Source organism: Mytilus californianus, unplaced genomic scaffold (genome assembly GCF_021869535.1).
Source record: "Mytilus californianus isolate M0D057914Y unplaced genomic scaffold, xbMytCali1.0.p SCAF_4, whole genome shotgun sequence".
NCBI classification, from domain to species: Eukaryota; Metazoa; Mollusca; class Bivalvia; order Mytilida; family Mytilidae; genus Mytilus; species Mytilus californianus.
Window position 1 is genome coordinate 23968743 of NW_026262690.1, and position 18986 is coordinate 23987728.

The following is an 18986-nucleotide window of genomic DNA, read 5'->3' on the forward strand; positions in this document are numbered from 1 at the left end:
GAGGACCTGGATGGGGTTTACAGAATAGAAAATCACGGGCCAATGCTACAGGAAAAATGGGCAAAAAAAATAGCGAGAAAAAAGAATGGGCTAGAAGTACCAAGAATAGAGAAAAACTACTGAGAAAATTAAAGAATACAGAAAAAAGGGACCCCTCCCATCCAGACCCTCAGGAGTATCTTTGTGAGAAGTGAAACCTGTAGGAATTTATAATGTAATGTTTTGTTGTTTGACATATTGTGAAAATCTTCTGAAGTGCATAAAAAAACAGTACCAAATCATTTGAAATTTTGGAATAATGTTATGGACCAGGGTTCAGAAAGGGTGGGGTTGAGTTTCTGAAACACTAGTTTAACCTTCACATCAATTTAATGTGTCTGTCAAACGTCAGGATTTTTGTCAGTGGATATCATTAAATCGTGTGTACATTCTCTATTTCAGAGGCATCTTGTAGATAGAGCTTATTATATTGCCAAAGAACTGTTAATGACGGAGAGAACATATAAAAAAGACTTGGAGGTTATCACAGTTGTAAGTAAAAGCCTTGCTGAATACAATTTAGACTGAAATAATACATCATTCTCTGTAAGATATTTCTTGTCCTTACAAACTTACACTAAATTGTCTCTAGTTGTTTAAGAAATATTTCTTTCATACCATGGTCTATACTCATTTTAACATTGGTAGGCATTATATTTGTCAATTTTTTTATACAGAGCATTTGCTAGGTATGAAATATTGACAAATATAATGGCTGCCCAATTAAAAACTGAGTATACAACACGGCATGATAAAATTATTTCAATTCTAAAAGGAAAATTCAGAAATTTTGTACTTGAAAGCTGACCTATAAAACACATTCAAAAGGCAGCCCCTTTTAAGGGCCACTTTTGGGCTATTTCGTGGCGGCCAGTTTTTATTGGTGGTTGAAGCCAGAGTGCTACAGACCTTCGATAGGAAAACTGACAATCCCAGTCAATTAAGATTGGAGTCGAGTGCACCCGCATGAGCGGGGTTCGAACTCACAACCTCAGTGTTGACTGGCTAGTGATTATAGTAGTAGAACTACTTAGACCACTTGGCCACCAAGGCCCCCAAACAAATATAAGGCATACATATAGGAAGAGGTCGAACTGTATTTAGGTTTTAACTTTTTTTGATTATATATACCTAATTTGTTTTTCAACAGTGGTTCAGGAATGCTGCCTCCAATGAAGAGACAATACCAGATTGCTTAATTACATTGTTTTCATCGCTGGTTCCTATCTATGAATTCCATTGTGATTTTCTCAAAGAGTTAGACCAGAGATTGTCAATGTGGTGAGTATAGTTTTAATCTAGTAAATAATTAAAAAATTTGTGTCATGGAAGATAGAAACAATATAGAATTATGATTCCGCAATACATTTTTTGTTAAAAAATATGAGTAACTTCACTGTTTTAATGCTAGTCTAAATAACTTGTCCTGATATAAAAATAAGGAGATGTGGTATGTAGCGAAAAAAAAAAAAAAGGCCTCGACATGAAAAATATGAAACAATTCAATTGAGAAATATAACTGCCTAATTTATAACAAAACAATTTATGAAAAACAAATATGACAGACATGAACCAACGAATAAGAATATGAATAAGATGATATGTGGGGTATATACCAACGAGAGAACAACAAAAAAAATTTAAAAAAACATGTTAAAGTCAACATACTGTAACAAAAGATGAGTATAATAAACTTGAAAACTATTTGATGTGTATACTGTGTAGTCATCAATTTTTCATCCAACAGTTTTAATACTCCCTTTGTATTCTTGTGATAGTGTATGTGACCTGGTCAGGTTAAAAAAAACAACTTTAAAATAGATTTTTGTCATTTCTCCATTAAGTAGAAAGCTTTTAGGAGTAAGATTAAAGACTAGGCAGAATAATGTGTCTTGGTAGGGTGACATTTTTACTAGCTGACTGTTATGGGTTGAGCTAGCAGTTAAAAATTCCACTCATTGTATCAGTAGGAAAATGCAGGGTATTTTTATACATCAGCAAGTCATCATCTTGAACATGCATGAAATCCCTCCATCATCCAAAAACTGTTGAAACATTGTACAAAAATGAATGCACTAGGAGAGCTTACCCTATTCAATTTGTTTTGAATAAAATACAGCTTAAACTGAAATTAAACAAAACTAAGAAAGTGTTCAGTTCCATAAAAAACATTTTTATGTTGCATTTTGTGTTGATTATTACAATAGAGGACACAGACAAATGAATTAATTAGAAATGATTTATAGTACCAACAGTTTGATGAAGTTTTGTCACAGATAAGCCTTATTGTGTTTTATTGATCTTTCTTTGGATAGGCCTTCTGGCCAAAAGTAAATACCTTTATGCTCAGAAAAATTTTGTTTGCTCAGATAGCCTACCCACTTTCAATATTTCCAAAAATCACATGTTTTCATAGAATCCTAATATAATGAATTTATCAGATTTTTCATTAAAACCATTAGTGACCTTCCTGAAAATATGATATTTTTGTCAAATGAATCTGGCTGATTTATATTCCATTTGTGTTGATCTTCATTTACCAAGTATCTTTCCATTGATGTATTTATAAATTATAAAAGAGAGGTAAAAGATACCAAAGGAACATCCAAACTCACAAGTCAACAATAAACTGACAAGGCCATGGCTAAAAAAGAAAAAAGAAAAACAACAGTACACAAAACACAACATTTAAAAAATAAAGACTTAGCAACACCAACCCAAACAAAAACACGGTTTGATCCCAGGTGCTCCATATTTATAAATTACATTAACAAATGAATCTTCAAATAATGTTATTTTATAGGGAAGGAAAGACAAATGCTCATATGAATGGTGACTATCAAAGAATAGGAGATATAATGAATGACAGCTTTAATACTAATGTACTAAATGTAAGTATAAAGTCAATATTGAGTAAAACTGTCCTAGGTCAAGGTTTTATATTGAGACATACAACTATGAACCCCAGTTCACAGCTTCTATTAAACATTGTACTTTTCTTTTCTAGAGAAAAACTTGCATCTTCTTACAAATTTCTTTCTATGCTGTTTATATATGATTTCTGCAAATTCAGTACTACACTTTTATAAAGAAAAATGGGAACAACTGAGATGACAGGGTACAATGTTTATTGTAAATTCAGAAATTTTTGCAAGGTTTTTATGATACCGAAAATTGCAAGGAGTTAGGTTTCGCAAAAATAAAAACTTGCATTATAGACTATGATGGCGTTATTTGTATGCAACATTTCCTGAAATCACAATAACTAATCTTACATTTGTTGTCCATTTAACAACAATCTCAATAATACTGGTAAATGAACGATTTACAGTAATTTGGTACACATTGAGAATAGTAATGTAATCTATGTATTTGGATATTTTAATGGATTGTTGTATTTCACCAATGATTTATAACTTCATTGCAGAATAAAATGTATTAGAAATAGAATAGAATAGTTATGACAGCTGTCTTCTTTTCCTTGTAGATGTATAAACATTACATTGATCATGTGGAAGATTTACTTACACAAGTACAGGAAAATATGAAGAGAAACAAAAAGTTTGATCAAATGTACAAAGAATTTGAATCTCAAAAAGTTTGTTATCTACCCTTGAATACATTCTTTTTAAAACCAGGCCAAAGATTACTTCACTACAGACTTATTTTAGAACGTAAGTAACAGATTTATTTTGATAAAAAATTGTGGAATTGAGAATTACATTAAAAACTCAAAAGAGGATTTGACATAACCTATTTGTGTAGATGAGAAAAAACAATTTGGTAAACTAGGTTACACAATTATTCCTTCTTAATTTAACATGACGCGATTGATGATAGCAGTATAATAAAAAAAATAAAAAATTGTAATGCCCTTTTTTTTTTTTTTAAATGACTGAAATAAATATTCAGACCTCGGGCTTTTAAATATACCAAGATTGTTTTTATTCTTCAATTACGCGAAAGTCATGAGTTTTATTTAAAGGGACCTCAGTAGTTGAGTGGTCTAAGTAGTCCAACTACTGTATCACTAGCCTGTCAACACTGAGGCTATGAGTTCTAATCCCTCACATGGCAGGTGCGTTTGACTTCAATCTAAATTGACCGTTTTCCTACTGAAGGTCAATGGTTTTCTCTGGGCACTCCGGTGTCCTCCACCAATAAATACTGACCACCAATCCATCAATCAATCAATATCATCTTTAACACCATTTCAATACACAATTACAGCTAAGTGTAAACCTACATCATCAATAGAAGAATCCTCCCTTTTTGACATGACCTATTAAAATGTATATAGTAGTAGTCATTTTATTAAGAATTTTGTGAAAGCTCCCAAAAAGTTATCACATTTTCTTTCTTGAAGAGTCATCCATTGTAATCAGTATGAGTGTAGACTACTGATATGGTAGGTTAATTGAGGAAGTCAAACAAAAATAGATCTAGTCAATGAAAAGTGAGTGCTTACTATTTATACATGGCAAGTTATAACACTCACTTAAAATTATACCATAAACGAAAAAAAAAAAAATTAAACAGAACTTCTTGACACCTATATAATTTTTTTTTATTTCTTTTTAGGAATAACAAAGCACTATTCCATGGATCATCAGGATTATTCTGACTGTGATGGTAAGTGCTAAGAACACATATATTTGCAGGGCTTGTTTTCAATGTCCACGCACAGATTTTTGTATGATTTTTTTTTCATAACGCTATTTAAGTTTCTTCGAAGATGGTTCAAATTAGGGAAATAGATAATTTTCTTTCACAAGTTAGGTAATGATAATGTTTCATTATGTTTTACCATATAGATGTTTTACATGATGAAAGAGTACTGGCACTATAAAAATAAAACATAATGCCTGGAGAATGCACTTCCATGATTAAGATTTTGGATGTTTGTCACTGAGACTGTAACCAAATGAATGACAAAAAACATAAAAGATTTCAAATGAAAATTTATTCAAAAGAAAGAAGAATGACAGGATATCGCAAGAGGAAGGCTAAAATGATCATATCACACAGATAAGAAAGATTCTTTGATTAGTTATGTCTTAAGTATTGAAGACTTGTATCCCTTGAAAGGATTTAATATAACTGTAAATTCAGAAATTTTTGTGCTTGTTGGACAATTGTCGAAAATGTGAGATTAGTTATTGCAATCAAAATTTAAAATGCAAGTTTTTATTTTTGTGAAACCATGCTAAGCTTTGCAATTTTGGCAATAATTTCTGAATTTATAGTTTGTATCCATAAAGTACACTGCTTAGTTATTTATAGTCAGCATATCAACGGGAAAGAAATTTTTGACAAGCATGCACAAGTAAATATTTTCCCTGCTTGCGACAGAAATATATAGAAAGAGAATCATGGTAGTTTTGAAAGAATGTTCAACATAAATGCATGTTGTCAAAATGTATTTATTTCATTTACAGCTTGCCTGAAGAATTTTACTGATGCAGTTTCTGAATGTAAAGACAGAATGAAACTAGAAGTAAGTTTCTAAATGAAATTAAATATTAACGTATTTAAATGAATAAGTATGTAGCCCTTGACACTGGCCAAAAGAGATGGTAACGTTTTGATAATTTATATTTTATCTAATTCACCTAGCTCAAAGCATTTGATTTGTGATATTGACATGGCAATAGTTTGAGCTAAATATCTGAGGATGTTTTTAGTCCCCTACCGACGAAGTCGAAGGGGACTTTAGGTTTGCATTCCGTCCGTCTGTCCGTCTGTCTGTCCTTCTGTCAGTCCCGCAAATCAGTTTTCCACACTTTTTTTCTTCATTCTTGAAGATATTGATTTAATAATTGGTACATTGTTTTATCATGACAAGTTACAGATCAAGTTTGAATTTTGTTCCGGTCTGATGATTTTGTGCAGAGTTATGGTCCTTGGACTTAGAAAATTCACTCAAATAATCAGTTTTCTGCACTTTTTTTCGTCATGCTTGTTTTGTTTGTTTTTTATAAGTATATTAAATGAAAGTTTAAAAGGTTCAGGATTGATAAAAAAACAAATAAATAATGTAATGGTCCAGAGTTGAAAATATGAAATTGCAAATAAAATCACCACAAGTTACAGGTTTAGGATGATCTTCTTATGGTTATAATAATGAATTATTTAATTAGCAAGGTAAAGGAAGCACCAAATAACATTTTTTGTAAAAAGTTGACATTTATGAAAATTTTCTTTTTAGGAGAATCTTCAGAAGTTAATAGAACTGCAGAGAGATATGATAGGAATAGATACTTTAGTCGATCCTGATAGAGTAAGTTTTACTATTTAATGTAAACTCTGTTAGTGTTGGACCATATAGTTTTGTTTACTCTCCTGAGAGAGTAAGTTTTACAGTCAAACTTTGTAATGAAAACTCAGTGTTAAACCATATAGTTATAATACTGTTATAGCTTCAGGTAACGATAATTTTAATGGTAATTATAAGGTATGATTGAAACCAAACTGGTATGAATGTTTCTTTTGAGGTGCTGACCAAGTGTTGTTACTTTGTAGCTGATTTGTCATCCAAGATGGCTGCCAGCAGGGGGAGTAAGTTTAACATAGGACCCTATGGGAAATACATACAAATGCTTCTTCTAGAGGAGCACTGAATGGAATGGGCAAAATTGTCAATTGACATCTTCTTGGAGTTATTGTCCTTATAAAGTCATTTTCTACAATTTCAATGAATTTATTAGTAATTTCTGTAAACTTTAAAAAGTCTTCTGCTTTTGATTAAATTATGGGACCTATCTTGAACCAAATTTGGCCTCAATCATTGTTATGGTATCTGTTATGATTTTAATCTATTTTTACATGATTTCCAAAACCAAAGTAGAATCAGGTGAGCGACACAAGGTCTTGAGAGCCTCTACTTTTAACATGTAACATTCTAGCCATTTTATTTGTACAATACAATGTAATATTTCTTAGTCATATTTCTTGTTTTGTCTTTACAGAAATTTATTCGAGAAGGATGTTTACAGAAATTTTCAAGAAAGGGATATCAACAAAGAATGTTTTTTTTGGTAAGAATATTTTGTTTAACCCAAATCCATTCATTTGCGTAATATCCAGGAAATGTTTTAAATGTAGAGCTGAAAAGTAATAAACCGAAGGTCCCTGATTATTTTGGTTGTAAATTTGTATAAATACAGATTTTCTTAAGTTGGTATATACAAATTTGTAGATCAAGTAAGTATGCCTCCTGGTTTATAGATAAGGGGTGAGTTTCCTTTTTCACAATTAATACTTTGTTTATGTTCTGTGACTTTATGCTTTCATCCAAATGTAAAGTATAAAACAAAATGTAAGAAAAGAAGTTGAGTTAAGAGAAGGCAGAGTGTATGTTTATATCAACTTTGTAATTATCCATTTTGTCATTTCAGTTTTCAGATATATTGTTATATTCTAGTCGTACGGCATCCTCCTTACTACAGTTCAAAGTTCATGGACAGCTCCCTCTTAGAGGAATGATTGTAAGTGTATCTAGCATTACAAAATTGTAATAACACATAATTAGAGGGCTATCCTTGTACACAGAATCTTTAGATAGAATAGAGAATGGAAACGGTAAATGAAAGAGACAACAACCTGACAAAAGAGCAAAAAACAGTCCAAGGCCTTCAATGGGTCTTCAACTCAGCGAGATAGGCGGGCTACAGCTGACCCCTGAACAATCATGTATTCTAGTTTGCCGAATTGGATACCACTTTAAACTCTGATACATAGAAATGAACCAAAATTTTTAAAAAAACACACACAATATAAAAATAAGGAGATGTGGTATGATTGCCAATGAGACAATTGTCCACCAAAGTTCAAATGAAGTATATGTAAGCAATTATAGGCAACCGTACGGCCTTAAACAATGAGAAAAACCCATACCGTGTGGTTGGCTATAAAAGGCCCCGACATGAAAAATATGAAACAATTCAATTGAGAAAATTAACGGCCTAATATTAAAACAGTTTACGAAAAACAAATATGACAGACATAAACCAACGACAACCACTGAACTACAGGCTCTTGACTTGGGACAGGCACATAAAGAATATGGCAGGGTTAAACATGTTTGTGAGCGCTCAACCCTTACCTGGGATAGTGGTTTAATAGTACAACATAAGGACAAACTATAAAAATCAGTTGAAAAATGCTTATATAAATACATTTAACAAAAACACAAAGTGGACGTGGACAGGTACTTGTACATCCCAAAAACATAAAAACACTAAGTACAGATCTGAGACTATCAAAGGCTAGAGGTTCCTAAGTTGGGACAGGCACAAAAATGGGGCGGCGTTAAACATGTTTTGTGAGATCTCAACCTTCCCCTGAACCACTAGCCAATGTGAAATAAACAAAGACACAGCAAAACGCACAGTAAAACTCAGTTTATAAGAAGTCCGAGTCCAATGTTAGAATAGGTAACAGAAGAAACTAAGCAAAATGACAATGATAAACATAAATTAACAAAGGACTACTAGCAGTTACTGATATGCCAGCTGCTGACCAATTAAACTGATTGAAAAATTATATCTTCATCATATGAAAATCAACCATAATCCCTCCTGTTAGGGGTTTAGTATCATGCCATCATAAGAAAAAATGAAAACAACATGTTATAAATTTTATGCATTCAAAGCGCTTATCTGAATTTACCTTCATCAGGAATGCTCATAGCCAAATATTTGAAAGCCAAGGATGTATCAGAAATTATACGAGAAGAACATAATGACCACTGTTATAATACAAAAATGTTCCCTTGAATACAAATGACTTAAGTGAGAAAATTTAGATTAAAAATAAATGAACTTTTTTCTTTGTGATAAATATAAGAGCACTTTGTTAAATAGTTGAAATAAAGATAGAAATGTACATTACATTTCTATAAAATAATGACAGCATACAAAAAGTTTGTGAAGAATAAAATCAAACAAGAAATTTAAAGGTGAATAGTAAAAAATAAAAAAAGATGAGTAAAGTTTTAATCTGTTGTCCAGGTTGAAGAATCTGACCATGCCAAAATGGCTGTAGCAAATAGTTTTGCCATTTATGGTGGAAATAAATGTATACTTGTAGCTGCCAGGTAAGTGGATTTCTTTATTTGTTAATTACAAACTCTGGTCCCTAAAGATCTAGATTGTTAGTGGTGTAGTTTTGCCAGTGCTCTCTCGAGGGACTGGTAGCATCATGGTAATGCGATGGTATTTTGCTTGAATGTGGTGCTATCTGAAATAATTTTCTTATAGATTGTGATGCTATAATTTGAAGAAACAAGATGGTATTTCAAAATTACCTGTTTACGAGGATGCTATATGAAACTTGTGAGGAGAACACAGTTTTTGGTAAAGATTGCATGAAATGCAATCAAAACCCTATGGTACTGGCTTGATATTTAATCTTCCAAGGTTTATCACTACCTTTCATAGTTCAAACAAAATAGTGCAGTGAAGTGATCATTCTTTAGATCCTATCCAGTCAATGAAGAGCCATTTATTAATGATATGTTATACTTAGATATTCAAGTTACAATATGATGTGTATTTAAATTAACATACTTATCAAGAAGAATTTTCTTTATTAAAATTTACATAAGTACATAGTGTATGAATCTGTGATAAAAATAGGTTCAACTACAAATGTACAATTATGAACAAAGGAAGATAAATCCAACTCAAACTTATAATTTGCGTAGCTAAATACAATTCAATGTTTTATTTTAAGTTCACAAAATTGCAAAATGGAAGTAATCTTCACCCTTCAGTGTCACCACATTTTATTTTTTATGCCCCTGCCACAGCAAAGGGGGCATTAAGTTTTACCCTAGTCTGTCTGTACGTCCGTCATATGTTCATACGTCCCAAAAATAGTTTCCGTTCTCTAACTTTAGTTTGTCTTAACTAAATTTTATGAAACTTATACACAATGCTTATTACCACCAAACACAGATCAAGTTTGAATTTGGGTGGCATCACTTTCACCGTTCTCAAGTTATGTCCCTTTGTAAATGGAAAATTGCTAAATTTGCTGTTTCCACACACTAACTTTAGTTTGCCTAAACCAAATGTTATGAAACTTATACATTATGCTTATTCCCACCAAACACAGACCATTACAAGTTTGGTTGGCATCACTTTTGCTATTCTTGGGTTATGTCCCCTTGAAAATTGAAAAATAGTAGTATTTTACGTATATATATTAACAAGTAGGGGCATCTGTGTCCGATGGACACATTCTTTATTTATTTTCATTTGCAAAACTTGTGTCATTATAAAAGTCTTTTTCAAACAGTAGTTCTTTGTGTTTCTAGACGTAAAACATATCTGAGTTGCAGTATTTAATGAAAGTTAAACATACTTTATGATATGTCAAACTAACCTAGCTAGATGGTAATTATAAAAATAGTACTGATATTATTGTGGTTCTTCAAAGTAGTACATACTTTATATAAGAAGCTACTCATATTTGGTAAATATACAAATAGACTTCACATGAAAAAAGCTATTGATTAAAAATTACGAAATATTTGTAGATACCTAGACAGACTACCTTTTAAATAACAAAATGGGTTTTTTTTCTGAACAAATTACTATACATTGTGCACTTTAAAATGGTATTTTTTTGGATTTGTTTTTTCCACTCAAATCTTAATATCTTTGGCATGAGCTTGTATGCCTTATTAAGTATCTGAAAGTAAAATATGTACATCTTTAAAGGCATTTCTTTTCTTTGTGACGTGTAAATAGAGTTTCAACATCTTTCAAGTGGTGAAAAATGGAATTTATAAGCAATAAGGAAGGAACTATCTACTGAGGATTTATTCTTTTAGTTGGCATCAATTTTAGCAGATTGAGGAAACCTTGTATTTTCGTGAATATTTGATTATGGTGTTTTGCCAAAGTCTGCATTCAAGCCTATTTCAATGCATCTATATGGAGGAAAGGGTCATACTAAATAGTTTTATTTTTCTGTTTTCAGTTCACAAGAAGAGAAAGATAAATGGATAGAAGACTTGAATGAAGCCATAATATCATCTGGAAATAGAAATGATAGTAAACTTAAATATGCTAGTCTAAAATCATCTACAAGTAAGATAGTAAACTTAAATATGCTAGTCTTAAATCATCTACAAGTAAGATAGTAAACTTAAATATGCTAGTCTTAAATCATCTACAAGTAAGATAGTAAACTTAAATATGCTAGTCTAAAATCATCTACAAGGAAGATAGTAAACTTAAATATGCTAGTCTTAAATCATCTACAAGTAAGATAGTAAACTTAAATATGCTAGTCTTAAATCATCTACAAGTAAGAAAGGAAACTTCAATATTCTAGTCTTAAATCATCTACTAGTAAGAAAGGAAACTTGAATATGGTAGTCCTAAATCATCTACAAGGAAGATAGTAAACTTAAATATGCTAGTCTTAAATCATCTACAAGTAAGATAGTAAACTTAAATATGCTAGTCTTAAATCATCTACAAGTAAGAAAGTAAACTTAAATATGCTAGTCTTAAATCATCTACAAGTAAGAAAGGAAACTTCAATATTCTAGTCTTAAATCATCTACAAGTAAGAAAGGAAACTTGAATATGGTAGTCCTAAATCATCTACAAGGAAGATAGTAAACTTAAATATGCTAGTCTTAAATCATCTACAAGTAAGAAAGGAAACTTAAATATGCTAGTCTTAAATCATCTACAAGTAATGTCAACATATATTTGTTCCTCTGGAAACTTTGTTATAACTGTTGGAACAAATACTGTAATATTTCTTCCATTTTAGAACTAATATTATAAAGGAACTTCTACTCCATGACATTTGATGAATGTAAAGTTTTCAGGATTTTATTTTCTCTATTATAATTTTCATTTTTGTCCCCCGCGTAAGCGTTGCGAGGGACATGGAAATACCGGGCGTCTGTCTGGTCTTGTTAGCGCTCTTAGGGGTACAATTCTTGCCAGATATTTATAAAACTTATACTATAGGTTAATATCAGCAATAACTCGGACAAGTTCTAAAATGGTGGATGATCGACATTTTTTAAAGGAGTAATGCCCCTTGGAAGTATTAAATTTATGGAAAATGGCCTCGTTAGCGCTCTCACTGGTACAATTCTTGTCAGAATTTTATAAAACTTACACTATAGGTTTATATCAGCAATATCTCGGACAAGTTCTAAAATGGTGGACGATCGACTTTATTTAAAGGAGTTATGCCCCTTGGAAATATTAAATTTATAGAAAATGACCTCGTTAGCGCTCTCACGGGTACAATTCTGTTCAGAATTTTATAAAACTTATACTATAGGTTAATATCAGCAATATCTCGGACAAGCCGTATAATGGTGGCCGATCGACTTCTTTTAAAAGAGTTATGCCCCTTGGAAATATATAAAATATGTGCAACGCGGGGGACATTGGAACTCTGTTCTTTTATCTCAATTGGTTTGTTATGTCATTTTTTTATGACTCTGCATATGTCACCTGATTTGGACCTCAAATGTTTGCTAAGTGGCTAGGTCAGTTCTGAATTACTTTTTTGTTAAATTTATATCTTTCTATAGGTTGTTATTTGATTGCAATTCTCCTAGAAACTTGAATTTTGCCATTAGTATAGACTTTAAGCATAGTCAATCATAAATAATTATGTAGGTGAGACATTTCTGCCTGTCCGCTCTTTTACAGGTATGAATTCGTATGTGATTTTGATTTATTTAATGCTATCTACTAATGAATATGATATATTTACATGTACTCGAATTTGAGTAAATCAGTGTTGTGCCTAGTTCAGCGTAACCATAGGCTTATAAAGTTTTCTTTAAAGGTTCATCAGAAAATGTTGATGGTGAAACTCCAGAAATAAATGGTCATGTACCAGAGAAACAAATACATCATAGATCTAATACTACCATGCATGTATGTTGGCACAGAAATACAAGTGTTAGTCTCAGAGACCATGAAAAATCTGTCAAGGTATGTTTTTTTGATAATTAAAAAGTTTCAGCTTATATTTCATGCGTTAATGATTTAACATATACCCCCAAACCAAACTCAATACTTTTCTGCAGAAAGAGTATTGTGTTTGGTTTGGGCTCCATGTTAAATGTTGGTTTTGTAAGAGATTTGTAACAACAGCAAACTTATTGAATTCATTCATATAAAATGGAATGAGTTCTAAGTAAGTTTAGAAAGCTGACATCAATAGTTTTTTTTTTGGTGAATTTGACAAAAACAACTTAGGCATTAAAATGTATTTCTCTTAAGAAAATAAATAAAATCTTATATAGTTCAACAATGGTCTACATCTGGTTCATCTGACCACAACCCTGTTTCTTGGATCAGAAATCAAGGTTACGTTTTTGTGGTCAAGTCCTATTTGATGTAAGGATTGATTGTATCATGTACATGTCTGTCTGGCAGAGTTCATCTGACCACCAATTCATATGCATGGTCCATGGGTCATATTATGTCTCCGATACTATAAGCAATGTGTATGGAATGATAAGAATGTTTGGCTGAGAGTGTTCATCTGCCCATGACCTTATTTTCATGGTTCATTGTTCAAAAGCTTACTTTTTGTTGAGCCTGCAACTTTTGTCGCAGAAAGCTCGACATAGGGATAGTGATCCGCCGGCGGCGGCGGGTTAGCTAACTTCTTAAAAGCTTTATATTTTAGAAAGTGGAAGATCTGGATGCTTCATACTTTGTATATGGATGCCTCATGTTACGAAGTTTCTGTCAGTCACATGTCCAATGTCCTTGACCTCATTTTCATGGTTCAGTGACTACTTGAAAAAAAAGTTTAGATTTTTTGTAATGTTAAATTCTCTCTTATTATAAGTAATAGGATAACTATATTTGGTATGTGCGTACCTTGCAAGGTCCTCATGCCCGTCAGACAGTTTTCACTTGACCTCGACCTCATTTCATGGATCAGTGAACAAGGTTAAGTTTTGGTGGTCAAGTCCATATCTCAGATACTATAAGCAATAGGTCTAGTATATTCGGTGTATGGAAGGACTGTAAGGTGTACATGTCCAACTGGCAGGTTTCATCTGACCTTGATCTCATTTTCATGGTTCAGTGGTTATAGTTAAGTTTTTGTGTTTTGGTCTGTTTTTCTCATACTGTATGCAATAGGTCTACTATATTTGGTGTATGGAATGATTGTAAGGTGCACATGTCTAGCTGGCAGGTGTCATCTGACCTTGACCTCATTTTCATGGTTCAGTGGTCAAAGTTAAGTTTTTGAGTTTTGGTCTTTTTTATGCCCCCGCCGTACCGGAGGGGGCATTAAGTTTTACCCTTGTCCGTCTGTACGTACGTACGTACGTCCCAAAATTGGTTTCCGTTCTCTAACTTAAGTTTGCCTTAATTTCTAATTCTATATGCAATAGTTCAACTATATTTGGTGTATGGAAATATTTTATGATCTATATGTCAGTCACGCAGGTTTTATTTGACCTTGACCTCATTGTCATGGTTCATTGGTCAATGTTTAGTTTACTTGGTTAATGTTAAGTTTATGTGACAGTTGTAATAAAGCTTTATATTTAGGACTATCAACATAATATCGATGATTAGTAAAGAAGGTGAGACATTTCAGCGTGTGCACTCTTGTTCTTGTTTAGGTCTGTTTCTCAGATACATTAAGCAATGGGTAACTATATTTGGTGATTGGAATGATTGTAAGGCGTAACCTTATGTACATGGATCACACTACACAATGGCGAGACATGTCTCTGTGCCAATAGTTTATTAAATCTATTTTTACCAGATTCCTACTTTTGTAGACCAGATGATTATTTTTTATGCCCCCGCTGAAGCGGAGGAGGCATTAAGTTTTACCCTTGTCCATCTGTACGTACGTACGTCCCTAAATGTGTTTCCGTTCTCTAACTTTAGTTTGTCTCAACCAAATGTTATGAAACTTATACACAATGCTTATTACCACAAAACACAGATCAAGTTTGAATTTGGGGGGGGCGTCACTTTTACCGTTCTAGAGTTATGCCCCTTTACAAATGGAAAAATTGCTGAAATTTTTGTTTCTGTTCTCTTAACTTTAGTTTGCCTCAACCAAAAGTTATGAAACTTATACACAATGCTTATTACCACAAAACACAGATCAAGATTGAATTTTGGTGGCGTCACTTTTACCGTTCTAGAGTTATGCCCCTTTACAAATGGAAAAATTGCTGAAATATTCGTTTCTGTTCTCTAACTTTAGTTTGCCTCAACCAAATGTTATTAAACTTATAATCAATGCTTATTGCCACAAAACTCAGATCAAGTACAAATTTGTGTAGCGTCACTTTTACAGTTCTTGAGTTATGTCCCTTTATAATGTTATATGCAAGAGGGGGCATCATCTGTGATTATTTATAATCAATGTGTAGTTCGTATGATCTCAGTTCTTCATATGTCTAAATTCAATAATGACGTGAAATAGTCTTGCTGTTTTCTTTTATCATCTAAAAATCGTTAGAGAAATAGATTCCACTATGTCACACTTGATGCAGTTGTAGAATCTATATTTCTCAGAAATCTTTTGTTGATATATCAACGATATTTTATTACTATTCCTCTCTCACACAATATCACAGTTTTACAATATTCTTTTACTTTTCCCCAGGTAGGTTATATTTGTATGTTACAGATATTGTTTTCTATTGTAGAATCAGATGAGCGGTTACTTACTAAGTAATTTCCCCAGGTAGGTTATATATATTGTTACAGATATTGTTTTATATTGTAGAATCAGATGAGTGGTTACTTACTAAGGAAGTTTAAGAACAGCAATGGATGGCAGAAACTGTGGGTTGTCTTCACTAACTTCTGTTTATTTTTCTACAAAACATATCAGGTAGGTGCAGACATCAAGGATGTAGAAATCCTTAAAATTTTACTATTTACTGTCATAACAGCTACACTAATATAAAATGCTAGACATAACATTGCAATCAAAGCTTGTTCACTTTAAACTATATACAGTATTTACCAAGATTAAAGTAGCTGTTTTTTTCTTACTTCCTGTATGAACTTACAAAATAATCTGAATTTTAATTTTAAATGACTTGAAAGATAGCTTGAAAAGATTGTAAAGGCTGAATATTTGATAGTTTTCGTTTTGATAAAGTCATGAATGAGGTGGTAAACAAAATGCAAGAATCTTGTTTTTCAATTTGAAAATTTAAATGTCTCTAGAAGAGAAATATTGTATTACACTTGATGCCATGTTAAAATCTATTTATTAGGTATTAATTGGATTGAAGACAGGTTTTTAGATTTTTACTATGTCCTACAACTTATTTATTAGACATAATGTTCTCAAATAAAAGCTTAGAACTAATTAACTTTATCAAAATATGCTTACATTTATCAGAATTAAATTGAAATTTATTGGAAATTAAATTGAACTTCTTAAAACTGAATAATCTTTATGTTTGAACACAAGTTTTTAATGCAACAATGTATCTAATGTCAAATGATGTCATTCTAATGCAATGTCAACTATAAAACAATTATAAGAGGATGATGAAAAATATGTTTATAAAAGTAAGAAAGACAATGTTATCCACACTCAAAAATATTACAAGGAAAATCACTTGAAAAATCAATAAAAAAAGAATTTTAAAAGTTAGCAGGCCTGGTTACATGCATAAATCATTGCATAATATTTCCAGTTTTATCTTGAAAATGTTGATTGAATGTAATAAAATATCATCCAATAGTTATAGATATGGAAAAGATAACAATTATCATGCAGAAAACTTTTTGGACAACTAATGTATTATTATAGTATTTTTGATAGTGTGTAGATCATTTTAACATCTTATACCTTTTTCAGGATGATTTCCCTTTGGCAAGCCTGCCGTTACTAGGTTATGCAGTTAATACACCTGATGAAGAAGATGGGATTCACAAAGATCATGTATTTAAATTACAATTCAAAAATCATGTCTATTTCTTCAGGGCAGAGAGTGAATACACATTTGAAAGGTAAGATAGATAATTCAATGAATGTTTTGATTGGTTGATTGAATGATTGTCCGGTATCATGAAAAGATCAAATCTGATAAACAGTTTCTAGGAGGCCAACTAAAGATGAAAGGCAGAAATAAACTGCTGCTAAAAAAAAGAAGGTATAGTATGTTGATTAGGGGCCAAAATTTTGCCTTGTAACTGGAACCTTTGGTATACATAGAGCATAGTTCTTTTACGGAGCATCAGATTAAACATCATTGCAGCATATTTATTCATTCTGTATGGATTCCACCTTAGCATGGATCTTAATGCCAAACAAGAGAAGTTTGGTTACCATAGTATTAAACATCAGTTCATATTGGAATGCTTCAAAGTTTGAAGGATGTTTTGAATCAGACATTAATGTTTATTATTTGAATTTATGTTGACACCTTGTATTGGTTTACGTGATATATTTTGCATTATATTAAGTGATGAAGGTGTCTGTCATTTTCATTTTACATCTGAATGGCTTTGATTTAGTTTTGCGTTAAGGTAGAAATTGTTGAGGAATTATCTTTTGTCCATTGATGTATTATGTTTAGTGATGAAAGTACATACTAAAATTAGGTGCGCTAGATTTTCTTCGATATTAAACTTTGTCAAACCTTCAAGAAATTTGAATATGCTTTTTTAGCTCACCTGACCTGAAAGGTCAAGTGAGCTTTTCTCATCACTTTGCGTCCGTCGTCCGTCGTCCTGCGTCCGTCGTCCGTCGTCCGTAAACTTTTACAAAAATCTTCTCCTCTGAAACTACTGGGCCAAATATAACCAAACTTGGCCACAATCATCATTAGGGTATCTAGTTTTAAAAATGTGTGGCGTGACCCTGTCAACCAACCAAGATGGCCGCCACGGCTAAAAATAGAACATAGGGGTAAAATGCAGTTTTTAGCTTATAACTCAAAAACCAAAGCATTAAGAGCAAATCTGACATGGGGTAAAATTGTTCATCAGGTCAAGATCTATCTGCCCTGAAATTTTCAGATGAATCGGACAACCCGTTATTGGGTTGCTGCCCCTGAATTGGTAATTTTAAGGAAATTTTGCTGTTTTTGGTTATTATCTTGAATATTATTATAGATAGAGATAAACTGTAAACAGCAATAATGTTCAGCAAAGTAAGATTTACAAATAAGTCAATATAACCGAAATGGTCAGTTGACCCCTTTAGGAGAAATTGCCCTTTATAGTCAATTTTTAACCATTTTTCGTAAATCTTAGTAATCTTTTACAAAAATCTTCTCCTCTGAAACAACTGGGCCAAATTAAACCAAACTTGGCCACAATCATCATTGGGGTATCTAGTTTAAAAAATGTGTGGCGTGACCCGGCCAACCAACCAAGATGGCCGCCACAGCTAAAAATAAAACATAGGGGTAAAATGCAGTTTTTGGCTTATAACTCAAAAACCAAAGCATTTAGAGCAAATCTGACATGAAGTAAAATTGTTTATCAGGTCAAGATCTATCTGCCCAAAAATTCTCAGATGAATCGAACAACCTGTTGTTGGGTTGCTGCCCCTGAATTGGTAATTTTAAGGAAATTTTGCTGTTTTTGGTTATTATCTTGAATATTATTATAGATAGAGATAAACTGTAAACAGCAATAATGTTCAGCAAAGTAAGATTAACAAATAAGTCAACATGACTGAAATGGTCAGTTGACCCCTTTAGGAGTTATTGCCCTTTATAGTCAATTTTTAACCATTTTTCGTAAATCTTAGTAATCTTTTACAAAAATCTTCTCCTCTGAAACTACGTGGCCAAATTAAACCAAACTTGGCAACAATCATCATTTGGTTATCTAGTTTTAAAAATGTGTGGCGTGACCTGGTCAACCAACCAAGATGGCCGCCACGGCTAAAAATAGAACATAGGGGTAAAATTCAGTTTTTGGCTTTTAACT

General features: G+C 32.1%; 1 protein-coding gene across 3 annotated transcripts in view; it reads left to right on the forward strand.

Moving 5' to 3' along the window:
• The window catches only part of LOC127737741 (FERM, ARHGEF and pleckstrin domain-containing protein 2-like), a 136378-nt gene that overhangs the window by 110361 nt on the left and 7031 nt on the right, over window positions 1-18986 (forward strand). For all 3 annotated transcript variants that reach the window (XM_052248618.1, XM_052248619.1, XM_052248621.1), the window contains 14 exons: window positions 442-531; window positions 1190-1320; window positions 2843-2930; window positions 3527-3713; window positions 4621-4671; window positions 5478-5536; window positions 6248-6319; window positions 7008-7076; window positions 7437-7526; window positions 9051-9136; window positions 11029-11138; window positions 12877-13025; window positions 15811-15918; window positions 16903-17054. In XM_052248618.1, coding sequence (XP_052104578.1) covers window positions 442-531; window positions 1190-1320; window positions 2843-2930; window positions 3527-3713; window positions 4621-4671; window positions 5478-5536; window positions 6248-6319; window positions 7008-7076; window positions 7437-7526; window positions 9051-9136; window positions 11029-11138; window positions 12877-13025; window positions 15811-15918; window positions 16903-17054 — 1442 coding nt within the window. The remainder of the gene's footprint in view (window positions 1-441; window positions 532-1189; window positions 1321-2842; window positions 2931-3526; window positions 3714-4620; window positions 4672-5477; window positions 5537-6247; window positions 6320-7007; window positions 7077-7436; window positions 7527-9050; window positions 9137-11028; window positions 11139-12876; window positions 13026-15810; window positions 15919-16902; window positions 17055-18986) is intronic.